The 13,458-nt window shown below is 42.5% G+C and overlaps 1 protein-coding gene across 5 annotated transcripts in view; it reads left to right on the top strand.

The window, feature by feature from the left end:
• pitpnm3 (PITPNM family member 3) overlaps window positions 1-13,458 on the top strand; it is a 111,572-nt gene that overhangs the window by 81,235 nt on the left and 16,879 nt on the right. For 4 of the 5 annotated variants that reach the window (XR_004568166.1, XR_004568165.1, XM_034207033.1 and 1 more), the window contains exons 8-10: window positions 690-877; window positions 4,770-4,927; window positions 5,416-5,586. Coding sequence is in view for 3 of the 5 variants with exons in the window: in XM_034207033.1 (XP_034062924.1) it covers window positions 690-877; window positions 4,770-4,927; window positions 5,416-5,586 (517 nt within the window). In the remaining 2 variants the exon portion in view is untranslated. The remainder of the gene's footprint in view (window positions 1-689; window positions 878-4,769; window positions 4,928-5,415; window positions 5,587-13,458) is intronic. The other variant, XM_034207034.1, reaches the window with a different exon arrangement.

Genomic DNA, 13,458 nt, shown 5'->3' with positions numbered 1-13,458 from the left:
TCCTGGGTCTGCCCCTTGGTCTCCTCCCAGCTGGATGCCAGTGGAACACCTGCCTAGGGAGGTCGCCCAGGTGAAACACCTCAACTGGCTCCTTTCTACGCAAAGGAGCAGCATCTTTACTCCGAGTCCCTCCTGGTTGACTGAACTTCTCACCTTATCACAGAGATACCATTGAGGCCGCGTGTTCATCTTGTTCCTTCGGTCATGACCATCCTTCATAGGTGAGGGTAGGAATGAAGATGGATCAGTAGATTGAGAGATCTCCCTTCTGGCTCAGCTCTCTGCATCACAGCAGTGCCGTATAGCTACTGCAAGTAGCGATGACTCTGTAATTGGCACATACCTTCTGGTCCACCATTTTGAACCATGGAACCTCCACACAAATGTTTTCAGAGGTTGATTTTATGTATCTTAAGTTTTATGGGCACCATTTGTAGTTTTTTCTATGGTGTGCATTTAACATCTTCAGTTTAATATTTTTGCAGCTTGTCATTTGATGTCCTTTTTCACCCTGCTAAGCATCGCAGGATCTCCACTTTCTCTCTGCCATCCATCTCTTCTCCTCCCCTTTGCCATTCAAATCCTCTCATATCTAAAAGAAAAGCTCCAGTTCCCATCTGTGTTTTTGTGTAATTTCCTGATGCAACTATCGCTTTACAGTGTGTACATACTCTCCTGCTTCCTCTCAGGATAATTCGGGGCTACTGGGAGAGTCTAGCCTGGGTCTGAGTTCTAGCAAGAGGCTCAGTAAGAGCAACATCGATATCTCCGCCCCAAACGAAGGGCACAGCCAAAGCGGGCCGCCACTCAGCCGCAAGCAGAGCGACTCGTATGACGGAGACACCTCATCCACAGGCCAGCACAGCTTTTTCTCCAGGTAGGACAGTAGGCATGAAAATACCACAAGGTTTGACAGCACAATATATAGAAGAATTTGAGTTAAGTGTCTACCATCAAAGATCAACAAGGTATTCAGCCGTTTCTTTTTTTTTGATAAATTTGAGGTAAATAATTATGGTTTATTTTTTTTTTAATCAGGTAGATTTTATTTATCATTTTATTTTCATAAATTATTTTGCCTCATTGAGGTTAAATATGATTTCAATTAGTCAATAGTCACAGATATTCCAGTCATCATATTTCTCCTTTTTCTATACTAGTGGTGGTACACATTCAGTTCACAGTCATGCACATTATACATTAAGTCAGAGAAAGATTTAGTAACTCTATCAAATCTCTGTCAGTAGAAAATAAACAGGATTTCCAAATTCATTCAAAGGCAAAATAAGGTGATTTTTTTTTACACATACATTCCTAAAGGTGAATGCCTAATCCTTATCAGACTGCTTTAACAAAGCAATGGTTGTTGTAGGATGGACCGTTTTGAAAAAAGCCAAATAAATACAATTATATCAATTAATATTACAATTTTGGTCCAAAAATAGTTGTTCTCGCAAACTTCCAAACCTTGCAAAAACAAAACATCTGACGTACATAGCTGACATTTATTTCTGTCAAATAGCATTGTTGATCACAAATGTCAGGGGTTCAGATGGACTCCAGATTTCCAGTGTTTCACCCTGTCTCACTCCTGCTCTTTATCAATATTATCAGCTTGACTGCCCTGCTGGCCTACCTGTCTGTGCTGGACTATAAATAGCCGGTTTGTGCATTTGTCAGACAGTCTGCTGGAGGTGAATTCAACTCAGTTAGGGTGGATGGAGGGGTTTACTGCCACGTTTACTCAGTTCATGCAACCAGTGTTCCCATTTCAAATAACATGCTCCACTAGGCTCACACCATCACAGTAACAGAGGCACTGAAGAGAGAATCGCACCTATTCACAGTTACACCACATTGTGTTCATACTGTGCACTTCCTCTGCCCTTTCACTTCTTGTTATAGCGATTAATCACAAGCCTTCCTTTGTGGAGGGTAACCTCCTCAGGGCCGCTCCTCCCTACAGGCCAATCACGCAGGCTGCATGGGGCCCCGCCTTGCGCAGGGGGCCCCGCCCAGAGGGCTTCAGCTGCTGTGCGCAGTTCTCGGCTCAGTTCTCGGCGCACCCCCGGCTGACACGCGAGAGTGAGAGGTGACAAGGGGAGCACGTCTGTAACCCGACACCGTTGCAATGAATCGGCATCTGACCAATCACGGCTTTGATACGGCCACTAGTGCAGGTGAAGAGATGTCGGTGAAAAGACAGTTTCAGTCCGGCGCAAGGGGAAAAAAACAAAACATGAAGAAACTAGAGCATCACTCGAAGGTGGGTTATTGTATGAATCAAATGTACAACTTGCGAATGTTGTACAAGTCAAATTGCCAATTGCCATATTAAAACATCAGCTGCAATTCACAACATGAAGAAGGCAGTCTCTGCAGAGCATATAGGCTAATGGAGATGCAGTTATTTCCAGCATCCTTTATTTAACATTCATTGAAGTATGTTATGCCTTTTATCTGCTAATGTACAGGAGGAAGAGTGATAAACTGTCTGTCTAGTTGGCTTACATAACATAACAAAACATGGAGCATTTTTTCCCCTTTTATTCATTTTTATGTCAATTTGCACATTTCATGGTGATACTCAGCCTCTCCCCTTAACTCCTAACAGTCATCATCATGTCAACCACAACACAGAGAAATACTGATAGAAATGTGTGTGTAGTTGTTGATACATTGCTGACAGAGGGAACTACATTTGAATACAGATTTAAGAAATATCAGTTTTTGAGCATGTCATAAGCATGTTTTGTCTTGACTATATTACAACTATATTATAATAAAATAATATAGTATTTATATTATTTAATTGATTATTATTATGATTATTATAGAAGTAGTTTTGCATTAATTATATTTTAATCTTTTTGAGGCTAGTATTTGGCAGGAAATGCAGACGTATTCACCTGTAAACGCATACTGAACGACATACACATTTACCATTTACCTCACTGTATAAAAAAGTAACTGTTGATAATAATAATAAACAGGAATTATATTTGCAAAGTAGCCTGCTTTGTTTCCAAAAAAAAAAGTTTCACTCCTGTCGGTTGGGGGCGGGGGGATAAGCTCTTTTACCCAGCACCTCCCAGTGGATATTCCCAGTCAACTTGGGGACTTATTAAAGCTCCTCTCCTATAGGACTGGCTTCTAGGATGGATTTCTATATCTGGTTTCTCCTTTCCACATGCACACTTACTCTGCTTGGTCCCCGACTGGGAATTGGCTGTGAGATCATTCGCAAATTAATTTGACTCACCAATCTATCTTTATTAGGGTTGTGTGTTTTGGCTAATTCCACTGATATTTAAACAGATGGTAAATAAACTTACTTCCTAAGTTGAGGAATGGACATAGTTCTCCAAAAGTAGATGTCTAGTCTAAAATGCTCAAAAAAGAGGATTATGTGCAGTTAGAACTTCTAATAGGCTTTGTGATAGTCTAGTGCTCATCAGGAGTTAAATGTGCAATGTTTTAGTTTAAAAGGTAGGCATCAGTGTCAGAGCGGGGCATTTCGATACACATCATCTGTGCATTGCCCATTTTCCCTCATAAAACCACGACAACCACCTCAATAATAGAGAGCCAATGCAATATGTGTCATATTTATTTAACATATTGCTAACCATCTGCAGTGAAGTGCTTTAGTTGCTAAATGGAAATGTAGCCCATCCAGGCAGCAAATCACCCTTTACTTTCTACACCAGCAGGCAACGCTGCTGAATGAAAAGTCAACTTGTTAAGAGAGACTACTAACTGTCATGAATTAAATATGGCAACATGGGACTTGAGTCTATTAAGAACAAAACATGCAGTTGCCCATACTTTTATTGTGCATGTTCACTGTCAGTTCAAGTCAAGATCAGTATGACTCGTACTTTCTTTACATTTCTTTGAGGAAATGAATATATGAGAGGATAATTACCAGAAGTAAAACACATTTTGGCAGACCAAAAGACTAAATATGTTTTAATGGCGTGGCAATAAGGTAATAAGAAGTGAAGCAGACACATCACGGAGGAAAGAAAACAGAACAACAAAATGGAATCGGAAGGCAATCAACGAACTATTGATTTAAGCAATCATACACGAGACATGTACATACATGTGACTCCAGTACAGGCGTACGGACCTCGGCGCAAGCGCCTCGGTCCTGCCGCAGTACTGTCGTACCAATAATGACGTTCAAGAACGGCCTCAAGTGTATGATTGCGATTCTATTACAAAAACTATCATTGTAATCAACAATATCGTAAAATAATTTCATAATGTGGGCTAATTTGCTCCCAAACCTACGCTTTCTGCTTGAGTTAATCTCCGTCAGAAAGTAGTTCCTAGAAAGTAGTTCCCATGGTAACGATAGCCGATCAATCGAACACTCCTGCTACCCCGCTTACAGTTATTGATATAATTATAGTAAATAATATATTATTAACCAATTTATTGAAAACTATTTATTGAAAGCAATTCTTGAATTAGGCTATTTAAATATCTGAGTAATCACTGTGTGGGATTAGCTGTCCATGGTGCTGAAACATTTTGGGTTCAGAATGAAGGTATATGTTCATGCTGCCATTAAAAGTACAATTATTGAAACAGCTCTCCATGAACTCCATGCCAGACTTTTTTGCAGGTGGTGCTGTGGTGTTCACGGGTAGGACTACGTTATAGGAAGAGCAAGCATCTGAGCTCAACTACTGTAGCAAACAATTGGACTGGTAGGCCATGACGACATACAGATAACATTCTACACCTTGTGTCCCCAGCCTGATGAAGGATAGTGTGGAGGTGTGTGGTGGCAGCGGCAGCAGTCTGGTGTTGAATCCGGGGCGATTCGACTTTGAGGTGGCAGACTGTTTCCTGCTGGGCTGCCCTTTGGGCCTGGTGCTGGCCATGAGACGCACCGTGCTGCCTACCGTCCAGGGTGAGACTCAAAAACCCATTCTATATCAGAAAATGTAATTTTTCACATCCACATCTCTGCACACTTCTATTGTCTTATTATTAATGTGAACTTACCTGAAAAAACACTCCAATAACATGCAACCTCAGTCAGGTGACCTACTTTAGCTGGATTGTCTTTTACCGGGAAATTATTAAAAATACCCTTCACGATTTACACTACAAGAACATATCTTTACGTTTTTTTCGCTCTACTCAATTTAGTTTACAACAGACAGGGTAACTGCAAGAAGGAACACTAATAGAGACATGCAGAAAATGCAAATTAACTAACGATTATGTTGCTCTCAAAGCAATACAAAAAAAAGAAAAAGTATTTTTCACCTGGTTTGGTTTTGTGTTTGTCTTGTCCTGTTTCCAACCACCTTTGTCAAACATTTTTTATGTGACACAGCTGCAACACAAACCTCCTAATGGCTTTACCTCTCCTTTGTGTTTTCTGACCCACAGTGAGCCAGCTGCATCCAGCCTGCTCTCAGATTTTCAACCTGTTTTACCCTTCGGATCCCTCAGCCTCCAGACTGGAGCCGCTGCTGCAGCCTCTCTTCCACAAGCTGCCCCCCTTTGCTGTGCCGCGCTACCAGCGCTACCCTCTCGGAGACGGCCGCTCAATGCTCATAGGTAGGACGTGTGATTCGACATTGGAAATCTTGAGTGAGAGCAGCTTCTCTTGAATATTGCATTGGTTAATCCATCTTCTGGTATAATAGCATTACCATATTAATAACCTTGTGGATTTTCAATTTCCAGGCAGCATGAAATATTTGAGGAATTCTATTACAGCAGTTTAGAGATTCCATGATTTAGTAATGAGAATTATCAAAGGCGCACATGTGCAAACGGAGCATATATCCCATCCCATTTTTCAAACATAGTCATTGTCCATGCCGATTTCAGTTGGATTATTTGTCACAGTTGCTCCGATCAGATCGGTCTCCTCCATTTTGTAGATTATTTACGACTTTTGAATCCACATAAACACATCGGCAACATCCGGCTTACTTTGAGCATGTGATAAACAGTTTAATCCCTTTGTGAATTGTTTCCACTTCCGCGCCGTCCTTTAATTTCTTCATTAAGCGGGAATCCAAATGAATGAATCCTGAGTCCAATAACCATCAAAGTCACTCCAATAGTGCTTCTTAATTACGCTTTCATCCTCCTTTAATAAAATACTTCACATTCATCCAGTTTGTGACAGTAGTTGTAGCATTTTTGAGACTTTTAAACTTTAATTACCGCTGTTGCCTTGTCTTGTCTTGGGGGGTGCAACTTCCAACAGGAGTCATTTGGGGGGCTCTCGGGGAAAATGGTTGGGAACCCCTGTTTTAGATGATCCAGCACAGTATATGCCATACTAATCTGTAATCTGACTGGAGGGCCTGGTTGCAGAGATGGGGTCTTAATGAGCCAGTGATTTATTGAAGCATGTTTTAACCCACTTTTGGGACTGAGAGACCAGCTCTAAACATCAGTAGAGACGCATCGTCTGGTTCCCCTGCGCCTCAGTCAACCTTCCTCACTGAGAGAAAAATAGGGCAAGAACTGATCGCTTTAACTAACAGTTTGCTTATTTAAAACAATAAGACTTTGTGGCTATAGAAATATGTATAACTATATGAAAACCTATGTTTTGAGCCCAAACACAGCTACATTTACAGACAGAAGAAGCCAGCAATGTAATTGTTCCATTTAAAATCAGTCACACCCAAAATCATTGTACTAATCTTCACAAATTAAATGTATTTGCTGAGTAATCTGTGTTTCTGACACATAATATTAAATTACCCATATAAAGTAGATTATCTGTTCATTTGATATAACTCTCAGACAGTCACCAAGTAGGATACTTGACGCCTTTAAGAGCCAATACTGTAGTAAAGGTGATGGAGTGTAAAGGCAGACACACAGCGCCGGCTTGCAGCTACACCAGGTTTTAATTATGGGTCTGGAGCCCCGTTCCATTGATCGGGCGTGGATGCTGTCAAGTTCTGTGTTTAATTAAAAACTAAAGACAGATGCACACGGACACTGCAGACATACACTGCAAGGAGCTGGCTCACACAGAGGAAAAATGGGCAAACATCACCCATTTCCTGCACTGTAATATAGTAATTAGTTGTTATGAAGGTCTGGAAAGCCAATGAAAACAGGCCCCTGTGGGTACGAGGCTGACAACACATGTCAACGGTGGAGCTTTTATTATGATGAATGCTGCTAATAGGGAGAACACGAGCCCTCTTCCTATTGATTTCCAGCTCTGGTCCAATGGGAAATATGATGGTAAAAGACAGAAAATGTACATGAAGTTATTGTCCTTTTTATCAGTATTAATCGTGTGGCTAACAGTGCTTTCATGTTAAGATGGAGGTGTATGATTTGCTCGGCATTTCCTAACCGAGTCAAAAGTGTTGTTCTGTCTCTTTTAGTCACAAAGACGTTTCAAGGCCACAGTGCAATCATCCTCTTTTACATTGTGCTTTCTCCAATTGTCCCTCTTTTTACCACCGTCATCAGCTGCTTCCCTTTCCCCTTTAATTACAATCTTTAGGTTTCCATCATGGACATTTCATAGACCTTTTGTGTCTGTACAACCGTTTTTTATTGTATTTAAAATATTCTCTGATTCACAAACACAACTCCAAGCTCCTGCTTTCCCTGATTAATGGCTTTTGTGTCTATCTCTGTCACCATTGTCCTGCTAGCAATTTATTGATGCCCCTTATTCTCTCTCACCAGCATAACTTTTGAAATTGCATGTTTGTTCAGTCATTGGACCTATCTGTCCTTTCTCTCTCCCTCTTCCTTCCTCTATCTCTCTGTCAGAACCTTTTCTCCCTCGCTGCTCATTGTGCTGGGAAAAGCATCCAGAAACTGAAAAAGCATTATGTCCCTCTAAGAGATATAAAGCAAGGCTTATTATTAATAACAGATGTATGTATGTGCGTGCGTGCGTGCATGTGTGTGTGTGAACAAAGACACACACACATTTGAGAGCCTTTTGATTCATCTTTTTTGTAATCTGAGTTAACCAAACCTTTTTATTACTGAGAGTATAGTCTGGGATTCACATTGTACTGTTTGTGTGCTTTTAGTGGCAATAAGTGTTTTTAGTTTTTTTTTACTTCTATTTCCAGGATGAAACCACTAATATAGAAAACTGTAAATTATGATAATGTTATTGTTTTTCGTTTTTTCTTAGTTTTCTTTTCTCATATTATTGATTATTCATCATTAGGGCTGGCCTGAGAAATATAATCATATATCAATATTTGAATGTGAGACTAAATATCTTCTTAGGTATTTAATATCATATGATCCCATAAGTGTATTTTCCTGGTTTTAAAGTCTATCTTACAGTAAAGTGATGACTTTTTACGTTCTGATATTTCTTTATTAGATCTACATAAAAAGTCAATATTACGTAGTGTTAATGATAGTGTATGATGAAGGATTGTGTGAGCATGCTTTGTGTTCGCTTTCTAAGAAACCTCAAAACTGTCTTTGCAATAATAATGATTGTGAGGAAGCGCACACACTCCCTCACTAACATGTTGGTCTTAACTATTTGTTTGTTAAGAAAGGTAGTACATGTTTTTTTTTTAGTTGTCTTTATTTCAGTTAAAGTTATAAAAACAGTTTACATAGTCAAACTAATAAAATGCGTCTAAATTCGTTTGTCAGTCTGTAAAACACACAAGCACCAAGTAATCACCATTTCCTTTGTTCAGACCTGGGGCCATCTTGTCCCAGTGCTCAAAGGGGGAGCACGCCTCCAAAGTACTCCTTATATGTGCCGTATGAGTAGGCGGAGTCTTGGACGCGATTGGTCAGGAAATGTGTGATTTTACGAGTGTCAATTAGGTTAAAAACTATCTGTTTTAAGCAAACCTTGTTGTTCTTGAAGGTATAATATTTATGGCGATGCAATAATGAATTTACTTAAGCCTTTAGGGTTTTATTAAAGGTAGACAACAGTGTTTAATTTTGTATTTAACCCTTCACTCCACTTTCAGAACCATGACCTGATTGGCCAGGTTGGAGTGGGAAGACGGGCAGTCTCTTATAAATGTGGTTGGGAAGAGAGGAGAAGGGGCATGTGTTTGTTCCTTGCTGGTGAATGCAGCACCAGGCATGCAGTTTGTGTTTCTGTGGAATAATGTGGAAGGCTAAGAATAAAACGCCTGTTTATTTTTTGCAAGAAAACCCTCTCTCCACGTATCATTCTTTCACCTGCACCTCACATCGTAACAATGATATAATCAATGATCTTGATTTGTATTGCTCCTTTCAAATATAGTTACAAAAATGCTTTACAGAAAAACAGAATGCATTTAACCCTCTATGGCATGACTTTTTATTTTGGGAGGAAAAAAATGTTTCACCATGTGTTTTAGGAGCTTAGGGGTCCCTGATATTATATCAATTATAAAATGTGACCCCCCTCAGCCCTCAACCAGGGGTTGGTTTGTTGCCTCAGGGCAACACTGTGCTACGAGGGTATTGAAACACCAAGGATTTCTACAATTCAGAAGCAATAGAAAAAACAACTCTATATGAATTCAAAAGGTTTTTTGTGTTTGTTTGTGTGTGTGTGTGTGTGTGTGTGTGTGTGTGTGTGTGTGTGTGTGTGTGTGTGTGTGTGTGTGTGTGTGTGTGTGTGTGTGTGTGTGTGTGTGTGTGTGTGTGTGACGCTGCATCTCTCTCGCTCACAGACATGCTGCAGCGCTGTGCAGTGTGCACACAGTTCTGCCGGTAATGAATATTGTGTGTCATGGCGGCCACGCATGAGTGGTGAGAGGAACTCGCTCACCTTTTTTAACATCTAAGCTCACATACACCCGTTGTAACTGCCATCGTTATTGCAGTGGGGATATAAGATGCACTGGACGCTTTTGGTACACAATGTGTCTCGTTACCACGCTGAGATTGGCCTTTAAACAAGCCCTGAACAGCGGGCGGGTCTACAAACAACGCCTGAACGTCTGCGACCCAAGCCCAACACAGGCCGGAGATGTTCGTGTAGACTTCGAGCAATATGTGCGATTATTGTCAGATTGTGAGTGGACTACTTTCCAGAGAGATGAAAGAGCGTACAGGGGGACACTGGACACTGGACACAAAACTGCTCCAGGTAAGATCTAACTTTGCTGTTACTCCCGGAGGCGCAGAGAAGTGGGGCAGGCTGGTGACAATCCTGACCAGCGCTTTTTTCATTAATGGAATATTCTCTGCGACGCAACGAAACTCGCGTCCCTACGGATTCCAGCTTCTGAAATATGTCGCCAGAATCCTGAAGAAATTCCCTCTTTCTGACAACTTCCCGGTGGACCTTACAGCTGACTCGCTGACACCTTGGATAGAAATGCAGCTTCGCTTCATCCGTGAGAGAATACAACCAGCGCTGCGGGTCGCCGGGACAGAGACACAATGGCAGCAAAGGAAAGTTTCCAGGAACAAGCTGGCATATCTCTGGCAACACCGCAAATCAAAGGCAATCGATATCATTTTAAATAACAGCTGTTTTCCGGAAACCACGCCCACTGTTAGTGATACAGCCAATGTGTATGACTACTATAAAGCCAAATGTCAAACTGTGCCGAGGGCTACTCCCCTGGCCACGCCCCCTTGGTACAATTTCATTGACAGAATAGAGCCAGGCTATTTCCCAGATACCCAGGATTTTACAACAGAGGAGGTGGATGCAGTTCTGGCTTCTCTTCCTAATAACAAGGCTAGTGGATCTGATGGGGTCATCTATGAGACGCTGAGAGCTACCAGGCCCACGTCAACACAGACACTCACACACATCTTCAATGCCTGCCTGATCAATGAGAAGGTGCCTGCTTCATGGAAAGGGGCCTTCATTCACAGGATACCAAAAAAGGAAAATGTCCCAGATGATCCTTCCACTTGGCGTGACATTTCACTATTGCCCACTGTATACAAAGTCTTTATGAAGTGCCTACTCACCCGCATCTTACCCTGGCTGGTGGACACAGGGATTCTCTCCCCCCATCAGAAAGCATATATCAACAGACAGGGAATGAACGAACATGTGTTTTGCTTAAAAACCGGAATAGATGATTTCAAACATGGATCATCTAAATTCTACACAGTGTTTTTGGACTTTAGAGACGCGTTTGGTACACTCTCCCATGAGGTGATGCTACAAGCATTAGAGGAAATACACCTGCCTCAGCCTTTGGTGAATATTGTATCCAATGTGTACCAAGGTTCATTTCTCCAGGTTATCTGTGGGCAGCAGCTCACAGAGCCGATTGCACTGAAGGTGGGAATAAAAACTGGCTGTCCCTGGAGTGCCGTGAACTTCATCCTAGCACTCAACCAATGGATGAAGTGGATTTACCAGTGCGCTCCTTTGCATGTCAAATCCCCAAATCCTGTTCAGGGATACGCTGACGACGTGCAGGTGTCATCGCGACAAGAGGATGTCATCATTGACATGCTGGCGCGCACTGATGAGTTCCTCCAATGGTCGGGGCTGGAGGTGAAGCAAGCTAAGTGTGCCGTACTCCATGAGCGCCGCAGTGGAGGCAACCGCTGGTATAAGGCTAAGAACGACAAGCCCCCCTCCTTTCTTGTAATGGGCCAACCCATTAAGGTGTATTCCCGTAATGAGACCTACCCATACCTTGGCCACAGGTTTAACATCGCTGGCGAGTGGGGGGAGCAGGTCGAGGAGCTCGCTACAGAGTTTCTCCATCGTCTCCACCTGATTGACTTGTCCCCCCTCCCCGTCCTCATGAAGCTCCAGGCTGTGAGAGAGGTGGCTTTGGCTAAAATTCAACATCTCTTTGCCAATGTACACATCCCTCTCAAGGCACTGAGAGAGATGACAAACAAAACTGTCCAGCTGGTCAGAAAGTGGGTGGGCCTCAACACACACTCCACACGGGGCATCATCTTTCTCCCATGTGGAGAGGGGGGGCTGGGAGTCCCCAATGTCGAGTGGACCTACATAGCCACCAGGCTAGCCCACCTGATCCACATGCTTAACAATGATGATGTCACCGTAAGAGAAATGGCCAGGGCCTCTCTCCTGCTGGATCTACACAGAAGGAAGATCCCCCTGGCCAGCGCAGACCAGAACAACTTCCTCGGCTTCAGGAGGAAAGACTCTGGGAAACTGGACTCTCAGGCCAGGGGCTTCGGGGTCTGGTCTGACTGGCCAGATCTCAATGACCTCTGCAATCGGACTGGAGTCCAGCTGAAATGGACAAGACTCAACACACAGACTGAAGTCCCTGTCTCTGATGAACTGATCACAGACCCCAGTGTGGTTGTGAAGGCCGACATCACAACACCTCAGGAAGAGACTGTGGAACTGCACAGAGACTCTGCAAGGAGGGTTCTGCTCAGCATGAAGCAGTCTGAGATCAGGCAGCACTGGTGTGGACTCAGACTACAGGGAAAGCTAGCCTGTTTGGGGTTTGCTGACCACTCAGTCTCACACTCAGTGTTTAAGAACGCCGCTGTTGGTGAGGATGTTCTGACATTTACCATCAAAGCAAGACTGCAGGTATTACCCACTAAGTACAATCTGTCCACCTGGTACCCTCGCATTCACACTCCATTCTGTTTAAACCATCAGGATTCACAACAACACCTAGAATCCATTGCACACATAACAAATGGATGTAATGCATACAAACGCCTGTACATAGCCCGTCATGACCGTATTGTGGACATTGTGTCTGATGCGGTACGAAACATCTTACCATCTAGCGCAGCAATGTACAAGCACGCTAGAGTGCTACCAGAATGGTTTGGTTTTACCAATGATGTCTTTGCTAACATCCCAAATACACCTGATGTTGTTTTTGTTGACACCAACCACAGGGAGGTGCTAATATTAGAAGTAGGCTGTGCCTTTGACCTGTACATGGACCAGGCTTTCCAGGACAAGTATATCAAATACCAACCACTGCTCGATGTGATAACCAGCTTTGGGTACAAGTGTAGATACAGCATACTTATATTCGGAAGTCTTGGCCATGTATATAAATGCACCATGATTGGTCTGAGAATTGCTGGAATGTCAAAGAGAAAAGCCAAACAAATTGCCAAATATTGCTCTGTTTCAGCTATTATTGGCAGCTTAGCCGTGTGGAGAAGGAGATGCTATGTGTTCCCCTAAGTGTTCTGTGCTGCTTAGCCCCGATATATTTGATTCCCTGTCTTATGTAATATAATTTGTGGAACCAAATAAAGTATTCAAATGTGTGTGTGTGTGTGTGTGTGTGTGTGTGTGTGTGTGTGTGTGTGTGTGTGTGTGTGTGACGCTGCATCTCTCTCGCTCACAGACATGCTGCAGCGCTGTGCAGTGTGCACACAGTTCTGCCGGTAATGAATATTACATTTTGTGAGGAGACTTTTCCACCAATAACTCCAATAAGTATTCCAAAATGTATTCACTTCAGGTTTACGAAAGTAACTGTAATCAGATTACTCGTTTTTCAAATGTAACGC

The sequence above is a fragment of the Gymnodraco acuticeps genome, unplaced genomic scaffold (assembly GCF_902827175.1).
Source record: "Gymnodraco acuticeps unplaced genomic scaffold, fGymAcu1.1, whole genome shotgun sequence".
Classification (NCBI taxonomy): Eukaryota; Metazoa; Chordata; class Actinopteri; order Perciformes; family Bathydraconidae; genus Gymnodraco; species Gymnodraco acuticeps.
The sequence above is the reverse complement of the archived record's forward strand: the minus strand, read 5'-3'. Positions and strand labels throughout refer to the sequence as shown.